Source organism: Lynx canadensis, chromosome D1 (assembly GCF_007474595.2).
Source record: "Lynx canadensis isolate LIC74 chromosome D1, mLynCan4.pri.v2, whole genome shotgun sequence".
Classification (NCBI taxonomy): Eukaryota; Metazoa; Chordata; class Mammalia; order Carnivora; family Felidae; genus Lynx; species Lynx canadensis.
This window is the reverse complement of record NC_044312.2, coordinates 65750331-65769155: the sequence shown is the minus strand read 5'-3', so window position 1 is coordinate 65769155 and position 18825 is coordinate 65750331. Positions and strand designations below refer to the sequence as shown.

Here is an 18825-nt window from a genome sequence, read left to right as displayed (position 1 = left end):
TTGACTCCTAAACTGGAATATTCTCCTTTTTCCCTCCATCATTGAAATCCTACCTGTCTTATTCTCTCACTGCCAGAGACTCCATTGGCCTTTCTTGGACTCCAATTTTGTGCACCAAAGAACTCGGCCTTTAGCAACAGTCAGTCAAATCTGTATAGCAATAGGGCTGCCTTCAGTCAGGGCTCAACAATGTCACCAAGAACCTGTTTTGTTTACGTCTATTCTCCCTTTCTCTGGGAATAGCTTCAGTATCCCACAAAGGCAGCCAGAAGCCCCTAGAACAATGTACTTTCTTATTTATGCATAGAAAGAGAGGAAACAGAAAGTCTATAATCCAGAATTCCCAACAAAAGTCTTGAGATTTATTCTGATTGGAGAGGCTAGGAACATGCCCATACTTAACCAAACCCCAGGAGCAACCCCAGGGGAATGGAATGTGCTGATTGACACTCATTATACCTGTGGAGCTGGGGGTGTGGTCAGCCTCTCCTAATCACACGAGTCTGCAAATGGAAATGGGAACTGTTGGAAGAGGGGAATGGACGTGGGGAAAAACACTTGCAAATGTCCCAGTATACTTTTTTGGTATTCTCCCCTGAACACAGTGCCAGGCACATAATCGGTGCACAATGGCCGTCACATGCCTCAAACACCAGCCTGTTCCATGGACATTCAAATAAGTGCGGAGTCCAGACTTCTGTTCCCTTGGTCACTGGTGTCCACTCCCATCACCCCCAAGTGGTAACCACAACTCTGCTCTTCAGCAGGGTCCTGTCTGTTACAGAAAAGATGTGCCCACATGTTTAGTTATTTTGCTTTAAACTACAGATACATTCTATCTTAGAGTCCTTTGGCCAGTCAGGGGCTCACCCGACCTGGTCTCCTGCCTGCACAGGGTGGAGACAGATCAGTAGCCCCTAGTCTCTGTAGTGACAGTTCCCTCCCTCACAGGACTCCCCTGGGTCATGAGGGCTTCCCACCATGACTGCCTCTTCCAGCAGTGGGAAAGTCTGAACTTTGGGGAAATGAGGCTGCAATGGGCTTTCTCTCTAATGCCCTTTCTCCCCCTCTTCCAAGAGAAACCCTCTCCTCTCTCCCCTGCCATGTCTCCCAAGGCCCCCTGCCACTCCTGTGCACGTGCTCAGTACACTCAGTCCACAGTGTTCCTGCTGTCTTGGATCCATGGCAACCTGCTTGGCAACCAGGAGTCAGTTGGGCTGAGGCTCTGAGCTCCAACTGTCAGACGGGCTGAGGCTGAGGTGGAGGAGTTTGGGGCTGTGAGTAAGTCCCCTTGGGGTCAGCCCTGTGGGCTTGGGCAGGGGCAGACCCTAACATAGCTCTGGTGGGCTGGGGCAATGGAGTGTGATGTTGGGAGCGGGGTGGCAGCTGTCACCTCTAAACAGGTCTGTGGAGGACACAACCCTGGGATCTCAGCTCTACCTGGGGCTAGTGTTAGTCCTGTGGGCCACTAGGTTAGGAAGGGAGTCTGTGGCTTAGGTTAGGGGTCAGTTTGTCATGAGGGTTAGGCCAGTCATATTTGTGCTGTTTTACCTCCGGGAGTCCCTACACCTGGGGAGAAGGAAAAAACTAGCACACATTGAGCTGCTTATACGCCAGGTGCATCCCATATATTCTCTCCTGTGCCATAGCTGAAGCACAGTGGTGGAGTGAGCACGCAGCCTGCAGGCTGTGAAGGATTTAAAGCTCGGTCTCTCTGAAGTCACAACTCTTGCCCTTTCAACCCCTCCTGTACCTTCTGAGCCAAGGTTCTCAAGGCAGGTGATTCAGAGGACAGTCTGTGGGAGCAGTTGGAGGCTGCTAATGGCAGAACTGAGCCCTGCTCCAGCCAGCAGCCCTCTGCTGCAACTCAGGTAATGGTGTGCTTGTTCTCAGGTGGTTTCCCTGAAGGCCATGGAATCCTCTGCAGGGCCCAGGATTCCTTTGCCCAAATACTGCAGTGTGGCCTCAACCCTGAAGTCCGCCTCCTGGGCTGGTGCTGCTCCCTGCTGGGACTTCTCCTTCACCTGCCCCTTTGCCATCCAGGCACCCTGGCTCAGCCGGCACATCCCCCTTACCAGGTACTAGTCTCTGCACCTCTGGCGGAAGGGGACTTCCCCCCCCCCTTTGTTCCCCTCTGGTGTTGGCTCTCGATGGCATATCACGAGGGAGACAATTTGCTTCCTGGGAAGGCTGAAAGGGTTTCTTCACTGTGTGGGCTAGGAGTTGCTTGGGGTATTATGTCACTAGTGTGTAAACTGTACTCCTTGTAGCACTTAGTAGAGGGTGGCAGGTGTCAAGGTTAGACGTGGGAGAGAAGGCAGTCAGGCATTCACCAGTTAAAGAGTTTCTAGCTCATTTTACCATTACCCAAGAGACTTGCCCCGGCACCGTGTGAGAAATGAGGGTTTCTGCAACCAACAGCTAAGGTGAGGTCTCCAGGTGCCTCCACAGGTCCCCTCAGTATCCCTCGGTTATCCTGGCCTTTCCTAATTTCCTCCGTGGGCTGTCTAAAGTGTGATTGCAGAAGAGGGAAAGGGAGCTCAGCCCTCAAGCACACACAAGTGGTGTCAGTTCCAGGGACTCACTTGTGTCCGTGACACTCAATTCTGTTCTGCCCAGGTTAGGGACATGCCAGCTTGAACCCTTAATAGCCCGGCTTTCTGGATTCATCTATGTGGACCTTCTCGTTCAAAGCCAGAGTTAAGCATCCCTGTATCCAGGCTTTCCCACAAAGTAACCGGCTGCTTCAGAAAACCCATGCCCTGACTCAACCATCCCACACCCCCACACCCCTGGTTTGGCCCTGTCCACAAAACTTTTCAGGAGTGGCTTCTCCTTTATTTCTGTCTCTCAGGCCCCTAGTCAGCTCCGCCGTGCTTCCCTTGCTCAAATACTTCCTCCTCCCTTCTGAGCCCACAAGCATCCTTCCAGTTTTACTCCTTTGGCACTAGCATCGAAACACGCATATGAATCCATCCTGGATTCCCACGCGCCACCTTAGGATTTACCTCCCCAGGGCCCTTTCCTGGTCTCCTGTTCAGTCTCAGAACCAGTGTTAATTCACTTGAATATATCAAGGCGAATCACATTTTGATGACCTTGAAGCAATTCTCAATCCCCAAACGATATTCCCTTTCACTGTCCTCTCCTTCTGCCCCTTCCAGCAGTGTATCGTAGCATACTGGAAGCCACAGATTGCCAGCCACCTTTCACATGGATTTCTGTTCCATATAGCCTTACATGTCATACACATGCCACGGTGCTGCTCAGATCTGTGAAACGTGTTTCTCGATGTTTTCAGGGCTTGATCGTCTCCATTCCCTAATTCCATTTGTGTTTTTTTGCAGATATGCATCTTACCACCCGTGTCTCCACATTGCTGACTCCGCATGGCAGGGGCCTGGCTGGTCGGGAAGAGTTGGAGATGCTGCTGACACATGGATCCTCGCAAGAAGGGCACCAGATGGCTTTTATTACTGGGCTCAGATAAAGGCTGCTCCAGAGGCAAGTTCCTCGCACGTCCCAGCACCCTCCTCTGGGTGGCCCTGTCACACCTGCTATGCCTCAGCTGTGTGTGTCCAGCAGTTCAGTTTCGTGGATAAGCACATGTCTTTCGTGGCCACGTTCCAGAAGGGAAATGTAATGTCAGTGAGTGTATCAGTCTTCTAGGGCTGTGTAACAGAGTAGCACAAACAGGGTGGCTTAAATAATAGAAATGTATTATCTCTCAGTTCTGGAGAGTAAAACCCAGATGTTGGCAGAATTGGTTCTTCTGAAGGCTATGAGGGAGAATATGTTCCACATGCCTGTTCTGATTGACTTCTGGTGGCTTGCTGCCAATCTCTGCTGTTCCTTGGCTTGAAGAAGTGGCACCCCAATCTTGGCCCCACCTTCAATTGGTATCTTCCCTCTGTGCATGTCCGTGTTCACATTTCCCCTTTATAGAAGAGCATCAGTCATTGGGGGTCACCTGGGTGGCTAATTTGGTTAAGCGTCTGACTCTTGATTTTGGCTCAGGTCATGATCTCACAGTTTGTGACTTGAAGCCTCCCCCGCCCCCGCCCCCGCCCCCACCCCCCATTGGGCTCTGTGCTGACAGTATGGAGCTTGCTTAGATTTCTCTCTCTGGCCCTCCCCTGCTTGTGCTTTCTCTCACAAATAACTTAAAAAAAGAAGATCAGTCATTGGATTAGGCAGCCACCCCCCTCAGCCTACCATGACCTTGTCTTCACTAATTATGATCCTATTCCCAAATAAAGTCATATTTGGAGGGGCTTGGACTCTAACAGATGAATTCGAGGATACAATTGAACCTGTGACAGTGAAGAAAGTTTGCAGTAAAAAGTGCTTTGTTCAGGAAAATTCAATGTGTTGAATTATGTGCACCAGCCTAAAGGAAAGAAGCAAACCCCTCTGCCCACACATGTGCCTCTGTACCTGTACACACGGAAGTGTCGTCCCCCACATGCTGGGAGTCAGGCCTACCCTGTACTTCAGTGGCTGTTTACTTCTTTGGGATTTTTTTCTCTTCTTTTCAACACTTCTTTTCAGACTTCGTGCATGTGGATTCATGGAGGGAAGACTAGTGTGAATTTCCGTTCAGAAGTCATTTTGTCATTTTTCCAGTAACTAAATGTGAATTTCAATGAAATATTAGCACAGTTTTGTTCAAGTAATAGGTTGTCTCATGATTAATTTTTTTGTGATTAATTTGTAACCAGAATTTATTTCTCTTTAAAATCATACCGAGTTCTCAAAACAGCATGTACTTTCAGTAGCTTGAGTACTTCCCTGCCCTCTCTTTTATGATGTCCACTTGCTGAGCCAAACCTATCCTCACTGATGTAATGGCAGTGCTGAGGGCTGCCCTCATGTTAGGCCACAGCTGCTCCTTGCCCATGTGGATGTGGGCCTGTGGATGCATATGCGGCCCCTGGTTGGTCTTGGATGCAGGGACAACATTTTTGGGGAATGCCAGGAGGACGGGGAGTACACTGGGGAAAGATCCAGAGGACGCAGGTTATCCCTGGGAATTGCAGGCCAAATATATAGGGGAGCAAAGACAGACAGGAAAAGAGGAAGGGAAAGGAATGGCAGGAAGTGATAAAAGTTGCCCATGGTGAAAAGAGGTCGAGGGAAGAAGGTCCACACCACAGCCGGCCTGTCCCTGTCTCTGTCCCCTGGCCCTCACTGTGAGTAAGCCAGCCCCTGGGCCTGGTTCTGGGAACTGTAAGCCAGCCCCTGGGCCTGGTTCTGGGAACTGTAAGCCAGCCCCTGGGCCTGGTTCTGGGGCATTGTAGGGAAGTGCAGTGCTTCCCTGTTCTACTTCCCAGTGCCACATCTTACGCTGAGTGTTTTCTTTTCCACAGTTGGAGAGACAGGGGGCCCTGCTTGTGGAATTTGAGGTTCCCACTGCCACAGACCCAAAGCTGCCAGCCCAGCGGCAGAGTGTGGTCTTAGAAGAAGATGTCATTCAGTTCTTGCCGTGCGTAGAACACTCACCACGGCCAGGGGACAAGGTGCTTGCAGCCTGGGATCCAGACCAGCAGCGGTATGGCCCTGGCACGGTTCTCTTGGGCTTGGAGGCGAGAGACCCCCTGAGAGGTAAGGGGAGCTGCTCTGACCTATCAGTCCCCGGAGGGAGCCAGGCTGGTAGGAGAGAGCCAAAAGTGTCTTAGAGGGGAGTGTAGGGTCTTAGAGGTGTTAAAAAAAAAATCCTCACCCCCTCACCTGCAGCTTAATTGTGGATGTGGCAACAGATAAAAAAGATCATAACTTTTGGATTATAAAATGCTTTTCATCAGGGAAAAATAGCCTAAAACTATTATGTCTAAATAGGTTAGCTAACCTATGGTGCGATGGGGCCATACTCGTGACGGGTCCCCCATCAAGTCATCAAGGAGACAGTCCCCTCTGCAGGGTGCACCAGCTAGCATCATTGCAGTTTAGACAGTGAGAAGGGGAGGCCTCTCCTCTTTCCCCTCTGGGGATGCATTTTGACTTTGACCTGAAAACTGAGACAGGGAGGTGCCTGCAAGTGCAATGGGAAGTGGCAGTAGGTAGATAGGGGGTGGGTGAGGGAATGTTCCGGGGAAGGCTCTCCAGGGAGGGGAGGCCGGCAGAGCAGAGGCTGCCCTGAGGTTTGCTTTGAGGCCATGACATAGAAGAGGTAACTGACAAAATGTTGCTCTGTTATGTAGCATCAAAAGGAGGAGGAATTACTGTTCACTTCTGGAATGGCAAGACAGCTACTGTGCCTCTGGGCCAGGTCAGGTGGGTGCCCCCAGCTGTGTGGAAGAAGGCTGTGGAGAGGCTGCACAAGCCTTTAACCAGGGAGCACCCCGGGCCCCTCCTCTGGGCCCCTTGCTGCTCTCCGCTGGGACCGGTCGCTGGATGTGTCATCAGCGGGCTTTCTCCAGGCTCTCTGTTCCTGTGCCCGCCCTGTCTCCCCCAGGCCTGCTGCCAGCTGCCGTACCAGACCTGCCTCTGCTACTGTCCCTGGGCAGGACCCACCTGGTGGCCTCTAGCCAGGGCCTCAGGGGCCACAGCCACAGAACATCCAGAGGTGGAACTAAAGCCCACAGCACAACTTTTGCCTCTGGAGGGTCCTGCAGAAGAGGAAGCAGTAGCAGTGCAAGCTCCCATGGGTGTTTCTTCCTCTTCTTCCTCCTCTTCTTCTGAGGAAGAGGATTTGGAGAACGGTCTGGAGATGCGCCTCCCGCAGAGGCTGGCGGTGGACAGCACAGTCAACACAGACCCTATTCTTCTTGAGAAGTCTCTGAGGAGGCAGGGTGCCCTCTGCCAGCCCGAGTGGAGGTATTGGAGGAGAAACGGGCCTGAGCCCTGTCCTGGGAAGCCAGGTACAACACCTCCTGAGATCCCTGCTCCCTTCCCTCCCATGTATCTCTTAGGAATCTCATGCATGTGTCCACTGTACTGGGATTGGAAGTAACACTTAGGTGTGTGGCCATGTTGAAGGGGAAGCTGGGACAAGAGGGAAATAGTGGGTTTCCATCTGAACAATAAAACCCACTAAGAAAAGATGGGTTGATCTTTGTGTGAAGGTTTGCATCCCTATTTAACAACTGTATTTTCCTTCTTCACTTGTCTGTGCTGACAGGGCACTGCCATTGTCTGCTTTGGCCTGCCCCATACCCCTACTTTTTTTTCTTGGAGCCCTTGAGTTTTCTCTAGATGAAGAGTCAAAATGCCCCCAGGTGTCAATTAGTCTTCAGTGTCCCGAGAAGCACAGAAACTGGTCTTTAAATATTGGTCGTCAGGCCTTACTCCCGGATGGTCCCCTTAGTAAATCAGAGTGGGGAGAAGCAGGCCCTGCGTCATGCTGCTCACTCCTTACAAGGGATTGTAATCCCAATGGCTTACAAAGGGATTGTTGTTGGCAATCCACAGCCATCCTCACCTTCACCTTGAGCTATGAAGTGTGAGACATGCTCCCCTCATAGGTTTAGAAGCAGTCTATCGCTGACATGCTTCACCTCTGTCAAATTTAATTCCCAGTAAGCCCCAGCAAGAGCAGAAACCTAAGTCAGCTGGCAGAGGTGGATGGGATGAGCCCAGCCCTAGACCAGATCTTGGGGCTAACATCCAGTGAACTAAATGAACATTCAATCTGAGGCAGGAGGCTATGTGGTTAAAGAATACCACTCCTAAGGGCTTGAGGATCTTGAGGCACCACCCACATTGGGACCCACTGTGTGTCCCTGTTTAAGGCCACTGCCCTATTTCCAGGAGAGCTGAGGCTCAGCCAGAAGGACCTCTGAGCCCCTGAGGATTTCAATCTTGCCCCAGGGGTAAAAACTTTATTGGTCTTCAGTTCCAGAAAGTTAAATTATTTCTACACTGAGAAACTTTCTTGGTGACTCCTGGGCCCCTGGGCTTTGGGGTGGTTGGGAATGGACAGGGGTTGGCTGCTGTTGGACTTAAACTGAGGGCTCTAGACCTTCTTTGGTTTTCAAGATGGGGATCTTTCCCCCACCTCTGAGAGGGGGGTAACTAGAGAAACAAGAATCCAGCTGTGTGCAGCTGAGCTCCTCCTCCCCTGAGAGGAAACTCTGTATTGATAATATAAAGGGGGGGGGGGCAGGTTCTTGGGCTCCTGTAAAATAGATCCCTGATCTTACAGTGAGAGGCTGTGAGAGGTACTGGCAGAAGCTACTTGGAAACAACTGTTTCTACCAGATATACCCTCTCTATAAGTGATATTATAAAGAAAATGGTGCCCAAACCTAGAGTTTTCATGCTAAATTCTCCGTAGCTTCCACTGCCTCCTGCTTCAGCAGACTGGAGAGAGAAAAGCTGTACCTATCCGACAGAGAGGAGTCTGTAGGGAGCAACTGAGCAGCACGGGGTTCAGTTTCAGGGAGGAACGCTAGAGGGGTAACCAGAGGGGACATGGAGGTCAGACATGCCCCAGGCACCAGTCTGCCTTCCCACTGCTGTAGCTCTGCTCAGCACAACATTCCACCTAGACTGGTTCCAGACCTGGCTAAGTACAAACTTCCCCTAAAGCTCTTCTCTCCCTCCAGTGCCCAGCCACCCACATTCAGTCTCTCTGCCCCTCACCACATTTAAACTGCTCCACTCTGAAGTGTTTTGTTCCCTCCCAAAGCAATTTCTAATTGACTATAAAGAAGATAAATATGGTACCTGCAGGTACTCAGCCTGGTTTGCCCTTAGGTATTAGATCACTTGTTACGCTCCAGGCAAAGGTTAATTCTTAGAGCTCACACATGAGGATCACAGGACCTGCCCTCTCCCAGCTCACAACCCTGTGCCCAAAGCTATGGGGAATATACTCGAGTCGGGGTGTGGAGAAAGGGGCCATCCCTGACCCTTGTCACAGGTGGGGCATTGTGTGCCATAACTAACTAGTGAAAAAGAGGTGCAAATCATGTGTGCACCAGGGTTGGGAACAATGGCAAATGCCAGTACTTTCCTTTTCTCCCCTACATATTTTGTATGTTTTTAAGGAAATCTGCTACTTTGCTTCTTCTAATTGTGCTTGATGGCACCAATCAACTACCGATGTTTGACAGTCAGTCTTAGGCTCTGCCTTGTAAGAATCCCCTCGTGTGGGTCCCTCTGCCCTCCACACTTGGTTATTTTTGAGTTACCGTTTGATCCTCACATAACAATTCTGGAGAGGTCAGGTTGCTGGCTGCCCAGTTAGGTTGCTCTTCTCCCATGCTTACAACCTAAACAGGATTCAGTCTGTGGTTTTCAAAGCCAGGACAGGGACGGATTCCTGTACAGCATTCCTTCCTTTTTAGATTACTGTCCTATTCCCCTTGGAGTCACATCTCCCAATGTTTTGTTGTGCCTCGTTCAACCTTTCAAAACTTGTTTTCCCAGTAGCTTGCCACCTTTTCTTTGTGATCAGTGTGATTTACAAGCTCCTTTGACAGGTGGCAGTTGGCCACCTTTGCTTCCCCTACTGGCTGGCTTGAAAATCATGACTAATACCTTCTCCACCCAGTTCCAAATGTGGCTATCAGATATAACCTATCCAAAAAGCATAATGGCCAGAAATAACTACCAGACTTTATTTCTCTTTATAAACAGCAGTGCCAGACACTTACAGATAGTTCAGAGATTCTGGGATCCGTGATGTGGTTCTATTTCAGTCATCAAGACTCATCCCATGGTGGCACACACAACATAAGTAATTAAATTTGGGGTTTAGGAACAAGACGTGGCATCATCTGGAAAGAGAGGGGCGGCAAACAACAGAGGGTACGAACTGTAGTGGTGGGGAGAACCAAGGAGCTGGTTCTGGAAGCAAGCGGCATGAAGTGGCCACAGAGCAGAGGAAGCTGAACACAGAAAATGGAGCCAGGGTACAGTGACACACGGGAGGGAAAGGAATGGCCCTCAGAACGAACGCCCTGAGGAGCCAGGTAAAGCAGGATGGTCGGGAAGGGGCTTCTCAAGGACTCCTTGTGTGGTTCTTCATGCTCCTTTTGAGAACGAAAAATCCCATGCTCTCTTCCCAGGAAAACGCACAGACCCACGATTTTGCATTCAGTTTCAGAAGGCTTACAGAACCCACAAGGCTGATCACAGTCTCCTTGGGGAGGCCAGGATCCCACTGAAATGACACTTTACCCTAGGGTGATGGGCATGGGTCTGCTTTATCAGGCCTCTGTCCATGGGAGTCTGTTCCTCCCTAGGAATGCTAATATAGCTCTACATAAAACTTAGTTTTCATCATATAAAATATTGGCATTCATCCTAAGGAAAGACTTGTTACATTCAGAATGAGATGAATTACCAGGCAACCAAACAGACAGATGCAATACTGTTGACACGGTACCTTAAAGAAGTTTAGGGCACATCAAGGACTTTTGAAAACCAGTGACTTTTGGGGCGCCTGGGTGGCTCAGTCAGTTAAGTGTCCAACTCCTGACTTCAGCTCAGATCATGATCTCACGGTTTGTGGGATTGAGCCTTAGGTCGGGCCCTGTGTCAGGCTCTGTGCTGATAGCACGGAGTCTGCTTGGGATTCTCTCTCTCCCTCTCTGCCCCTCCCCAGTGCACATAAATAAATAAAATCTGTGACTTTTGAGCCTTATAATTATAGTCAGCATAAGACTCTCAGGATTTTTTTTTTTAATAGGAAGCTAGAAGAGTAGTGGTGGTAAATACCTGAGGAGGCATTACAAAGTGGTTAAGTCCTTCTTCAATGGACGGAGGCAGAGTGCAGGCCTCAGGTGACAGTCGAATAAGCAGCAGCATCTTCACCCATTAAGACTTCCCGGCAGATGAGCGGCAGGAAGGCACCTGCCACAAGGGGCACAGGAGTCTGGTGGCCACGGCCAGGGCTCCCTGACAGGGGACTGGGGAGATTGCTCGAGGATGCCTCCTCCACAGAAGCTGCAGGGGGTGATTGGCCTGCTTTGGGGAAATGTGTCCACAGCCTCTCTGCCATCGTTTCATAAGCCTCCAGCTATGCGTGAGCGACACTGTTTCACCTCTTAATACCAATAAAAAGGAATTCTCTTCATTTCCAAATCATCTCCCTTTATTATAATTAGCCTTTACCTGGAAAGTAAGCAGTTAAAAACAATTCAGATAGCATCATTACATTATTATTTTCAGCCAAGGGGGGGGGGGGGGGGCGGGCACTTCCAGAATTTTAAGTTAAAATAGGCACTGAAAGAGACAAACTCCAGTTCCCAGGAAGACTGACCCTCTACAGTCAGCAGTAAAAGCAGGAGTAATGTGTAAATATTAAGAGAATCATATGGTGACTTTATTCTTCTTGCTACTTAAGAAAAGGTGATGCGATGGCCGTGATGGTCAACATCATACGGCGAAGACCAAGTCCACACTTTGTCCTGAGTCCACTGCTACCACGTGAGTCTTGGTTAAATCATTTGCACCCACAGTGACGGAATAGGTCCCCGGATATACTTCTATGTAGAGGTCCTTAGAGATGTTTTCAGCCTGCAAGAAAAAGCATGTATTAGCGGTTTAGAGATTTTCTATCACAGTGCCATCAGGGCACCTCCAGCAAGGTGACCCCTGTGTGCCAGAAGTACAGTGGAACAAAGCACTGATGTGGGACATGGAGGTCCTGCTTTCAAGTCAGCCTGGGAAGACAACAGGAATGTCATTTAGGTAAGTCTGTGCCTTGTGCCTGTTCCCTTGTGCCTGTTCCCTTATTTCTAAAACTGTGATACCTACCTCACAGCATGTATGTGAAAACACTTTGTAAGCGCTAGAATGTTACAAGAACATGAAGGGTCATAAATGGGACACTCCAATCATCGTGTTGGGGATCAAAAACAGACAGTGGCACCTGTTAGCACAGATTAGCAGTAATGACAAGGCACCATGGAATAACGAGACCCTTTTTAACTGTGCTTTGCTAACTCAGGAGGAAGATGAACTATTCTCTTCTCTGAAAATGGAGCACACTAGAGTAGATCCCATTCCATCATGCAGCAAGGCGGCTGGCTGGCCAAAGCCTCCCCCGGAGGATTGGTTGTCCCATAGTACAAAGCACGGGAAACTGGAGTCAACGGAAAGAGTTGTGTTTAGAGCTGTGCCGAACACAGACCATCTCCCAAGGACAGATTCAACACATGGCTGGGAAGTGGGTAGATGTGCGGCCAGGGGAGGGGTCTCAGTTCTGATGGCAGATGGCAACACCGCACACAGGAGAAGAGAAGAGCCTGTAGTAAAGAGCCAAAGCTCACATCCTACAGCTGGGACGTCCTGCATGCTTCCTCAGTGCTGGGCGGGGTGGGGCGGGGCGGGGGGGGGGGGCAGTAGCCACAGGGAGCAGCTGCCCTTTCTACCACCATACCCGCGGCCCAAACCAAACCACCGGCCAGCAAATTCCACAAGGAGGAATAAATGGTAATATTTATACTTTTATGAAACTGCCTCCCCGCCCTCTACTTTGCAGAGATTTAAAGTGAACTTTTCCTCGGACGCCTGGGTGGTTCATTCGGTTGAACTTCCTACTCCCAGTTTCGGCTCAGGTCATGATCTCACAGTTGTGTGGGCTTGAACCTCGCATCGGGCTCTGCACTGACAGTGAGGAGTCTGCTTGGGATTCTTTCTCTCACCCTCCCCTGCCCCTCCCTTGCTCATGCTGTCTCTGTCTCTCTCCAAATAAATAAAAGTTAAAAAAAATTAAAAATAAAGTGAACTTTTTCCAAAGCTGCTTTAACCTCTGTTCTTTCACACTCAGTTACTGCAAAATTGGCCTTATTATCATTTAAGTGACACGAATGCATAGGACTCTACCACAACTACGCATTGGTCATCAACTAAGTACACAAAAGTCGGTTTCAGAAAATTCGGCTATATTGGAATCACAGAAAGCCAAGGATACTTCATTTGTCTGCATAAAAGGAAACACAGGGGTAAGACTGGCATCTGTGATTTCAACACCATGAATATCGGGCAGATTAGCATTACCAAAATTCAGCAAGCATGGGAGGCATCTAAACCTTACAACTTATCTGCGCTAGAAGCAGAATATTGTTCATTGCCACTAACTCTAGCATATTCTGAATCCTGGCTAGTAGCACACTGTAGACAAATAAAGATTAAGCAAACTATTCCAGCAACATGCTGGAGTTCCTTTTCTCAGAATTCCAGCCCTTCCAACTTCCAGAAAATTCCCTGGGTTCATGAACTAATGAGTACTTTATTCTAAAAATGAAAAACTCATCACTGCGTTTTTACAGGGAAACATTTGTGGAAAATGAGAACAAATCCCTTCAAATGTTTTGGAACTCGATCTAACCAAATTTATATGTTTCAGAATTTCAGCAATGGTTTTCACTTTGTAAGCAGGAGGGTCAGCACCCCCCTGCTGCTTGAACAGATGGTGGGATTCCAGCAGGACCCAGTGCCAGCCCAGCTGGGCCGTAGGAATGGAGATGTGAATACTTCACATTCTTTCCAACCGCAAGTATGAGCCCAAGCACAAAGAGTATCCCTTAAGCTTCAAGTGAAGGAAGGATACCAAGAAAACATAATTTTACATTGAATCAAAATGCTGTATTCTCTCTTTCCTCAAGGGTGAAACCTCCCAACTTCAAATACTATGGATCTGGTACAAAGAACACTCTAACCAGGTCAACTGGTTCATGGAATGCACTGGTGGTGAAGCCCAGAACACAGAAGATCTGTACTCACAGGCTGCTGAGAGGCCTCTAGAGCACACTCTGATGCGTGAGAGATGACTCCAAGACCAAGAGAGGTGTCTTTTCTCTGAAGAGATAAGTTGAAACACTGATTAGTGCCCAGACTTCTGGATTATAACAAGAAACTTTCTCTTACTTTATTAGGGTTTAATAATTGTTCTGTCAGTTTCTTCTAAGTTGTCACCTAAGTTATTAAGGCTTTTAGTGAACTCTGTGAGGTATTTGTAGTCAGATGTTTACCATGTTATTTAATTAATTAATTTATTTAAAACATTTATTTTAGTGACAGAGTGCGAGGAGGTAAGGGGCGGAGAGACAGACATACAGAATCCGAAGCAGGCTCCAGACTCTGAGCACAGAGCCTGACGTGAGGGTCGAACCCACGAACTGTGAAATCATGACCTGAGCCAAAGTTGCACGTTTACCTGACTGAGCCACCCAGGCACCCCTACCATGATTCTTCTTTATACTTATGTGGGCTTTGGAGACAGACCTGAATTTGAATCCTATCTCCTGCTTTACAAAAAGGGGTGGATTAATTTCTCTAAGTCCGTTTCCTAGTCTACAACATGGGGATACTAGATTGGAGATTTTAAGTGCAAGAGTGACTGACACTTAGCAGGCTCTCAGAAAATAAAATTCTCTTCTATGCTTCTCCCAGGAGTGGGGGTACTAGAGGAGAAAGGCAGAACTGATAAAGTCGATCTCCCTTAGAAGCACTAACTTACATTTTATAGGAAGGGATGGGAGGGGCAGGACTGACCCTTGCTCATACGTAACCCCCTTAGGATCAGGCAAGAAAAGGGAACCCAGGATTTGGGCCGTGTTGGTGCTCCACACATGCCAGGGAAACGGGAGGGGCTTCCAGCGTGCATCCAGCCCTCACTCACATCCTTGTGGCCATTCTTCTGTCCTTTCCCTGAACCCACAGGCCAGAGAAGTCAGGAATCCAATCTGTGGATTAGACTCTGAACTTAAGTTTGCTGTCTTCAAGTACAACTAGGAGAGTTTAAAAAGAGCAAAACAAAACAAAACCCTACTCTCTTCAAAAACAACAATGGACTCCTATGGCATCAGTTCAACAAGTAGAATCTTTGGCTTCCCCAGAACATGTGGTAAAAGACAGGTAAGACGGTAGTAAGAGGCCTATAATTGTTCCTAATACTAGTAGTTTATGTTCTAATATTTTAGGAAAAGAATTCTGTTACAAGAGACCCCCCCCCTTACACTTCCTTTTTTAAAATTACCAAACACATGATAATTATCACTAACTTAGGGTGAAGTATGTGATTATTAAAAACCTCTTTCGTATCTGTAGATGTAGGTGAGGACATCTGAAGCTCTCCTCTTTAAGCCTGTCCAAGGATCCTGGGACTCAGGATTTCAGGCTCAACTGAAGATGCTGCAGTGGCATCAATCTTATCTTTTGGACAAAATCCTATTTCGTGTTCATTGCTGCGAGGTCTCCAAGGTTGGGGGTTGATACATTTCCATTGAACACTGTAATGCTGAGACACAAAGTAATCCCCCAAATACAAATCCAGCAGGAACTCCTAATTACAGGGTATCACTTCGGGGGTGGTGGTGGGTGTGTGGGTGTGTGTATGTGCGTACTAAGAGCATGGCACGGACAGCTGAGGATACATACCTGACCATTCCTCCCGTCACAGCACAAATGCAGTTCCGACTTCCTTCTGTGATAACGAGAGACGTGGGCTGCCCCTCCATCCTCCAGTACAGATGAATAATATTTCTATAGAAGTGATGTGAAAGATATTGGGTAACCAAATAGTCTGATCAAATTAAAAAAAAAAAAAAACAAACCCAAAAACCTCCCTGCTACTTGGGGGAAATGTGGTTATGGAGGGAGGCATCAGAGCAAAGGTAAATCATCCAGTCTCTTGACAGGCCTCTGAAGTTAAGGAACAACTCTGAGCCCACGTAAAGTAGCTGCAGAGAAGGAAACTGCATTTGGCATCACTTTGCTGCCATCTGCTGTCTTTGTAGGGCAAGAATTCTGACCACCTACAGTTGGGCAGGACGATGCTCTCTGCCAGGTTAAATAATTGTCACAACGTCTTTGCCCCAATGTCAAGTACATATGCCCTTCCACCTCCTCTCATCACAAATTCTGATGAGCTGTTCCATTTTTATTGTCTAAGTCCCAGACAAGCACAAGGGAAGAGGGGTGCATCTCCTTGAGACTTAGAAATACAACAGGAAATGTAACAAAAACTCAACAGCTAGGCAATCGTTCTGTCCATGCGGGGGAGGGGGGGAAGAGGTCTGTAATTTAAGGACAATAATCCAAAGGATCAGAAAGCAGTTACATTTTTTCTTGTCTATTTCCTTCCTCCCCCTCGAAGTTAACCTTAAACTTGCCCTTGATTATGACTAATGATGAGGACATCACAAGCCTGCTTGTTTTGAACACAGTGTACAAAAAGTGTTTAAGGCATGAGACCAAAAGAATGAGAAGCTGGGGATAGCACTTCAGGACATAGGTCTAATGATGTATTTTAGGGGCTCCTTCAAAATTGTAAAGGCAAGCTCAGAACACATCTTAATTCTATCTCGAGAAAGCCACGGGATTCTGAGACTCGATTCAGAGTGAAAATCTGAAGTATGGACTGAAAATCAAAATGAAGAACACCAATTTGCTAAACCTCAAACCAAAGATCAATGTTATTCCTTTTACTGAACCATGTACCAAAATGTTTAAGTTGATCACTTCACAGAAAAGCTGAAGTTATGGATTTTTCTAAAACTAACAGAATAACATAAAAATATTCTCTGGGCCATATCTCATTGATAGGAATCCTGTTCTTGGAGTCAGAGGGCTTTTACAAAAGATGTAGAGAGAGAAGAGATTTTTAAAAACCTTAATAGATGAAATTGAAACAAGGTATTCTCTTCCTTCTCCCTTGTAGACCAGCATCCTTATAACCACATTAAGAATCACATCATGTTAAGGCTGGAAGAGACCACAGAGTCTGCCATAACTTCTAGATAACAGAGTATCTTCCATGCAGGTAATTTCCTTGAATGCAGGCTGGCCTGCCTTCACCATTCCTTCAAAGTACTTAAAGATGACTTAGTGTATGGTTTTGAGAAGAGAGTCTTTAAAACCTTTGTACACTCATTTCAGTGAATGGTACCAAAAATATCCCTCAAGTCCCTCATGCTGACAGTTCATGACAATTTTCTGGTGTTCATCTCTCAGTGGAAACCAAAGAAACAGACTCTAGAGGCTGGAAAGCACTTTAGAGATCTTCATTTTATGACAGGGAAGGTAGGCTGAGAGAGACCAGCAGGCCCAGGGCATCATAGCCAGAAAGTGGCGGAACATGGGTGTGATTCCTGGGAGGTTGCTCTGCTAGTAAGCCACACCACCTTTGATGAGGGCACTCATCAGGTTATGAGGGTTCCACATAACCATCTTCATGGCCAACAAGTGATATGGACTCATAGGGACATACTTAAAAACAAATTACCGGGGACTTGAAACAGAGGTTAAATTCTAGTGTAGGGAATTTGTTTCTGTTTTTGTTTCAATACATTTCGAAAACCAGAAAGGCTCAGTTCCAGTTTAGAGTGACCTTACTGATGTTTAACTTTAGTTCAGTTCGAAGTTAAAAAAAAATCCCTAATATCTGGACTTGATTGTTTTGGAAGTCAGCAAATAGTCTGACTTCCCCCAATAGTCTGTATCCTCAATAATACCTACAGAACTGGACAAACAATATCTGTTGAATAAATTCTAATTTGGATTTATCACCCGGTTTAAATCCCTGTTTACAACCTGCCCTTGAAGGCGGGGCAGGGCAAACAGGCAGTCTCCAGATTCTCCCTAAATTCTGCAAAGATCCACTTTGTGATCCATCTGCAGGTGGATCAAGGGCATGGCTTTGGCTTACACCAACTTACCCCACACTGACTTGAAGTATAGTCCATGAATTCTGCCATTGTTCTGAAGGAAGCACTGAGGGTTGGTTGTCTTTCTTCTCTCTATTTAAATAAATGGCAAATCACAGGTGAGATGTGGTATTCCCTACTGGAGAATGAAGTCATTTGGAGAATGGAGTCTTTCTTGCTTTTCAAAAGGCCTCTGCAAGTTTAAGTCAGTAAGAAGGACCTTACTGAGAAAGAATTCCAATCTAATAGGAATTTATCCAGGACAAGGAAAGGTTTCTAGCTTTCCTGTAAAATCAGGTGGTAACATGTAAGATTTTTTTATATATATATAAAAAAGTAACATACCAGGGCCGACCACTAGCGGTACCCTAAACTACCCAACAAGAATCTATCAAATGTCAAGAGTTTTCAGGGGGCTTTCCGTTCATTGTCCCGTTACTTTACAGCTTCCGCCAAGAACAGGACCCCTCAGGTGCTTCTGCTGGGCGTGCCCAGGTTGCCAGCAGGCCACCAGGAGCGAATGAATGGGCTAGTCCCCCAGCACAGGAGCCCTCACCTCTCCCGGGAGAAGGCGCTGGGGGCCGGCTGCTGGCCGTCTTTCTCGGTCAGGCAGTTCCCGGGAAGTGACCCCCACGCTGCTTTGGGGGAGCTCCCGCGAATGCCAGTCCACCGCCCTCCTCTTGGCCCGCTCCAGCACTTCTTGACCCAGCCTAGCCGTGCGCTGCAGGGCACGTCGGTCCACCCCGTTCAGCGCCGCGGCCGCCAAACAGTTCTCCATGTCTCCCTGCGCGGGTACATACACACAAACACGGGCTGGTCAGAGGGCCGCCGCGACCCTACTCCCGCTGCGGGTGGGAGCCCCGACTCGACTTCCCCGGCGACCACCGCCCCCAGTTCCGCCCCCAACGCGCCCTCGGGCCGGTGCCCGTCCGGGGGCCAGCTGGTGCGAGCAGATTCCCTCCATTTCCGTCTCCCCCCTCCCCTCGGTAGGGGGCCCTGACCCACTCGCCTTTCCAGGCGCATGCGCACAGCCCTGTGTTGGGGAGGGAAGGCTGGACCTGGAGAACCCGGCGCCGGCGCAGCAGGCCATTGGCGGGGGGCTGGGCCTGGGGCCTGCGCCGACCACGCCTTTTGCGTCCTGGCTGCGGCCCGGGAGCGCCGGTTGCCGGGCTAACTGCCGGGCGCAGGGGCGGGGCTTGGCGGCGTGCGGGGCGTGGAAGTCTGA

At 48.5% G+C, this 18825-nt stretch overlaps 2 protein-coding genes across 3 annotated transcripts; one reads left to right on the top strand and one right to left on the bottom strand.

Moving 5' to 3' along the window:
* The first annotated feature begins 1899 nt into the window (after positions 1–1899).
* Positions 1900–10117, top strand: CD1H11orf16 (chromosome D1 C11orf16 homolog). Its single transcript, XM_032595074.1, is given in 7 exon segments — positions 1900–2078; positions 3348–3504; positions 5370–5604; positions 6201–6860; positions 9704–9824; positions 9826–9917; positions 10014–10117. Coding segments are annotated over 7 exon segments (1536 nt in total). The 5' UTR covers positions 1900–1911.
* A 902-nt stretch (positions 10118–11019) lies between these two features.
* Positions 11020–18695, bottom strand: AKIP1 (A-kinase interacting protein 1). 2 transcript variants are annotated; one of them, XM_032595125.1, is made up of 5 exons: positions 18157–18694; positions 17613–17693; positions 15334–15438; positions 13678–13752; positions 11020–11466 (listed from the first exon to the last, which is right to left on the bottom strand). In XM_032595125.1, exons 1-5 carry the CDS (start codon positions 18376–18378, stop codon positions 11326–11328), a joined length of 624 nt encoding a protein of 207 aa, XP_032451016.1. In that variant the 5' UTR covers positions 18379–18694; the 3' UTR covers positions 11020–11325. The 2 variants fall into 2 exon arrangements, with proteins under 2 accessions (XP_032451016.1, XP_032451017.1); XM_032595126.1 differs by lacking the exon at positions 13678–13752 and having other exon boundaries at positions 18157–18695.
* Positions 18696–18825: the final 130 nt, after the last annotated feature.

Excerpts from the sequence above, each read along its gene's own strand:
- AKIP1 (XM_032595125.1), bottom strand. The coding sequence starts at position 18,378 with ATGGAGAACTGTTTGGCGGCCGCGGCGCTGAACGGGGTGGACCGACGT. Across the intron at positions 17,694-18,156 it reads AGCGCCTTCTCCCGGGAGAG|AGAGAAGAAAGACAACCAAC; the intron begins GTGAGGGCTCCT and ends TTATTTAAATAG. Across the intron at positions 15,439-17,612 it reads ATACTTCAAGTCAGTGTGGG|AAATATTATTCATCTGTACT; the intron begins GTAAGTTGGTGT and ends TCACTTCTATAG.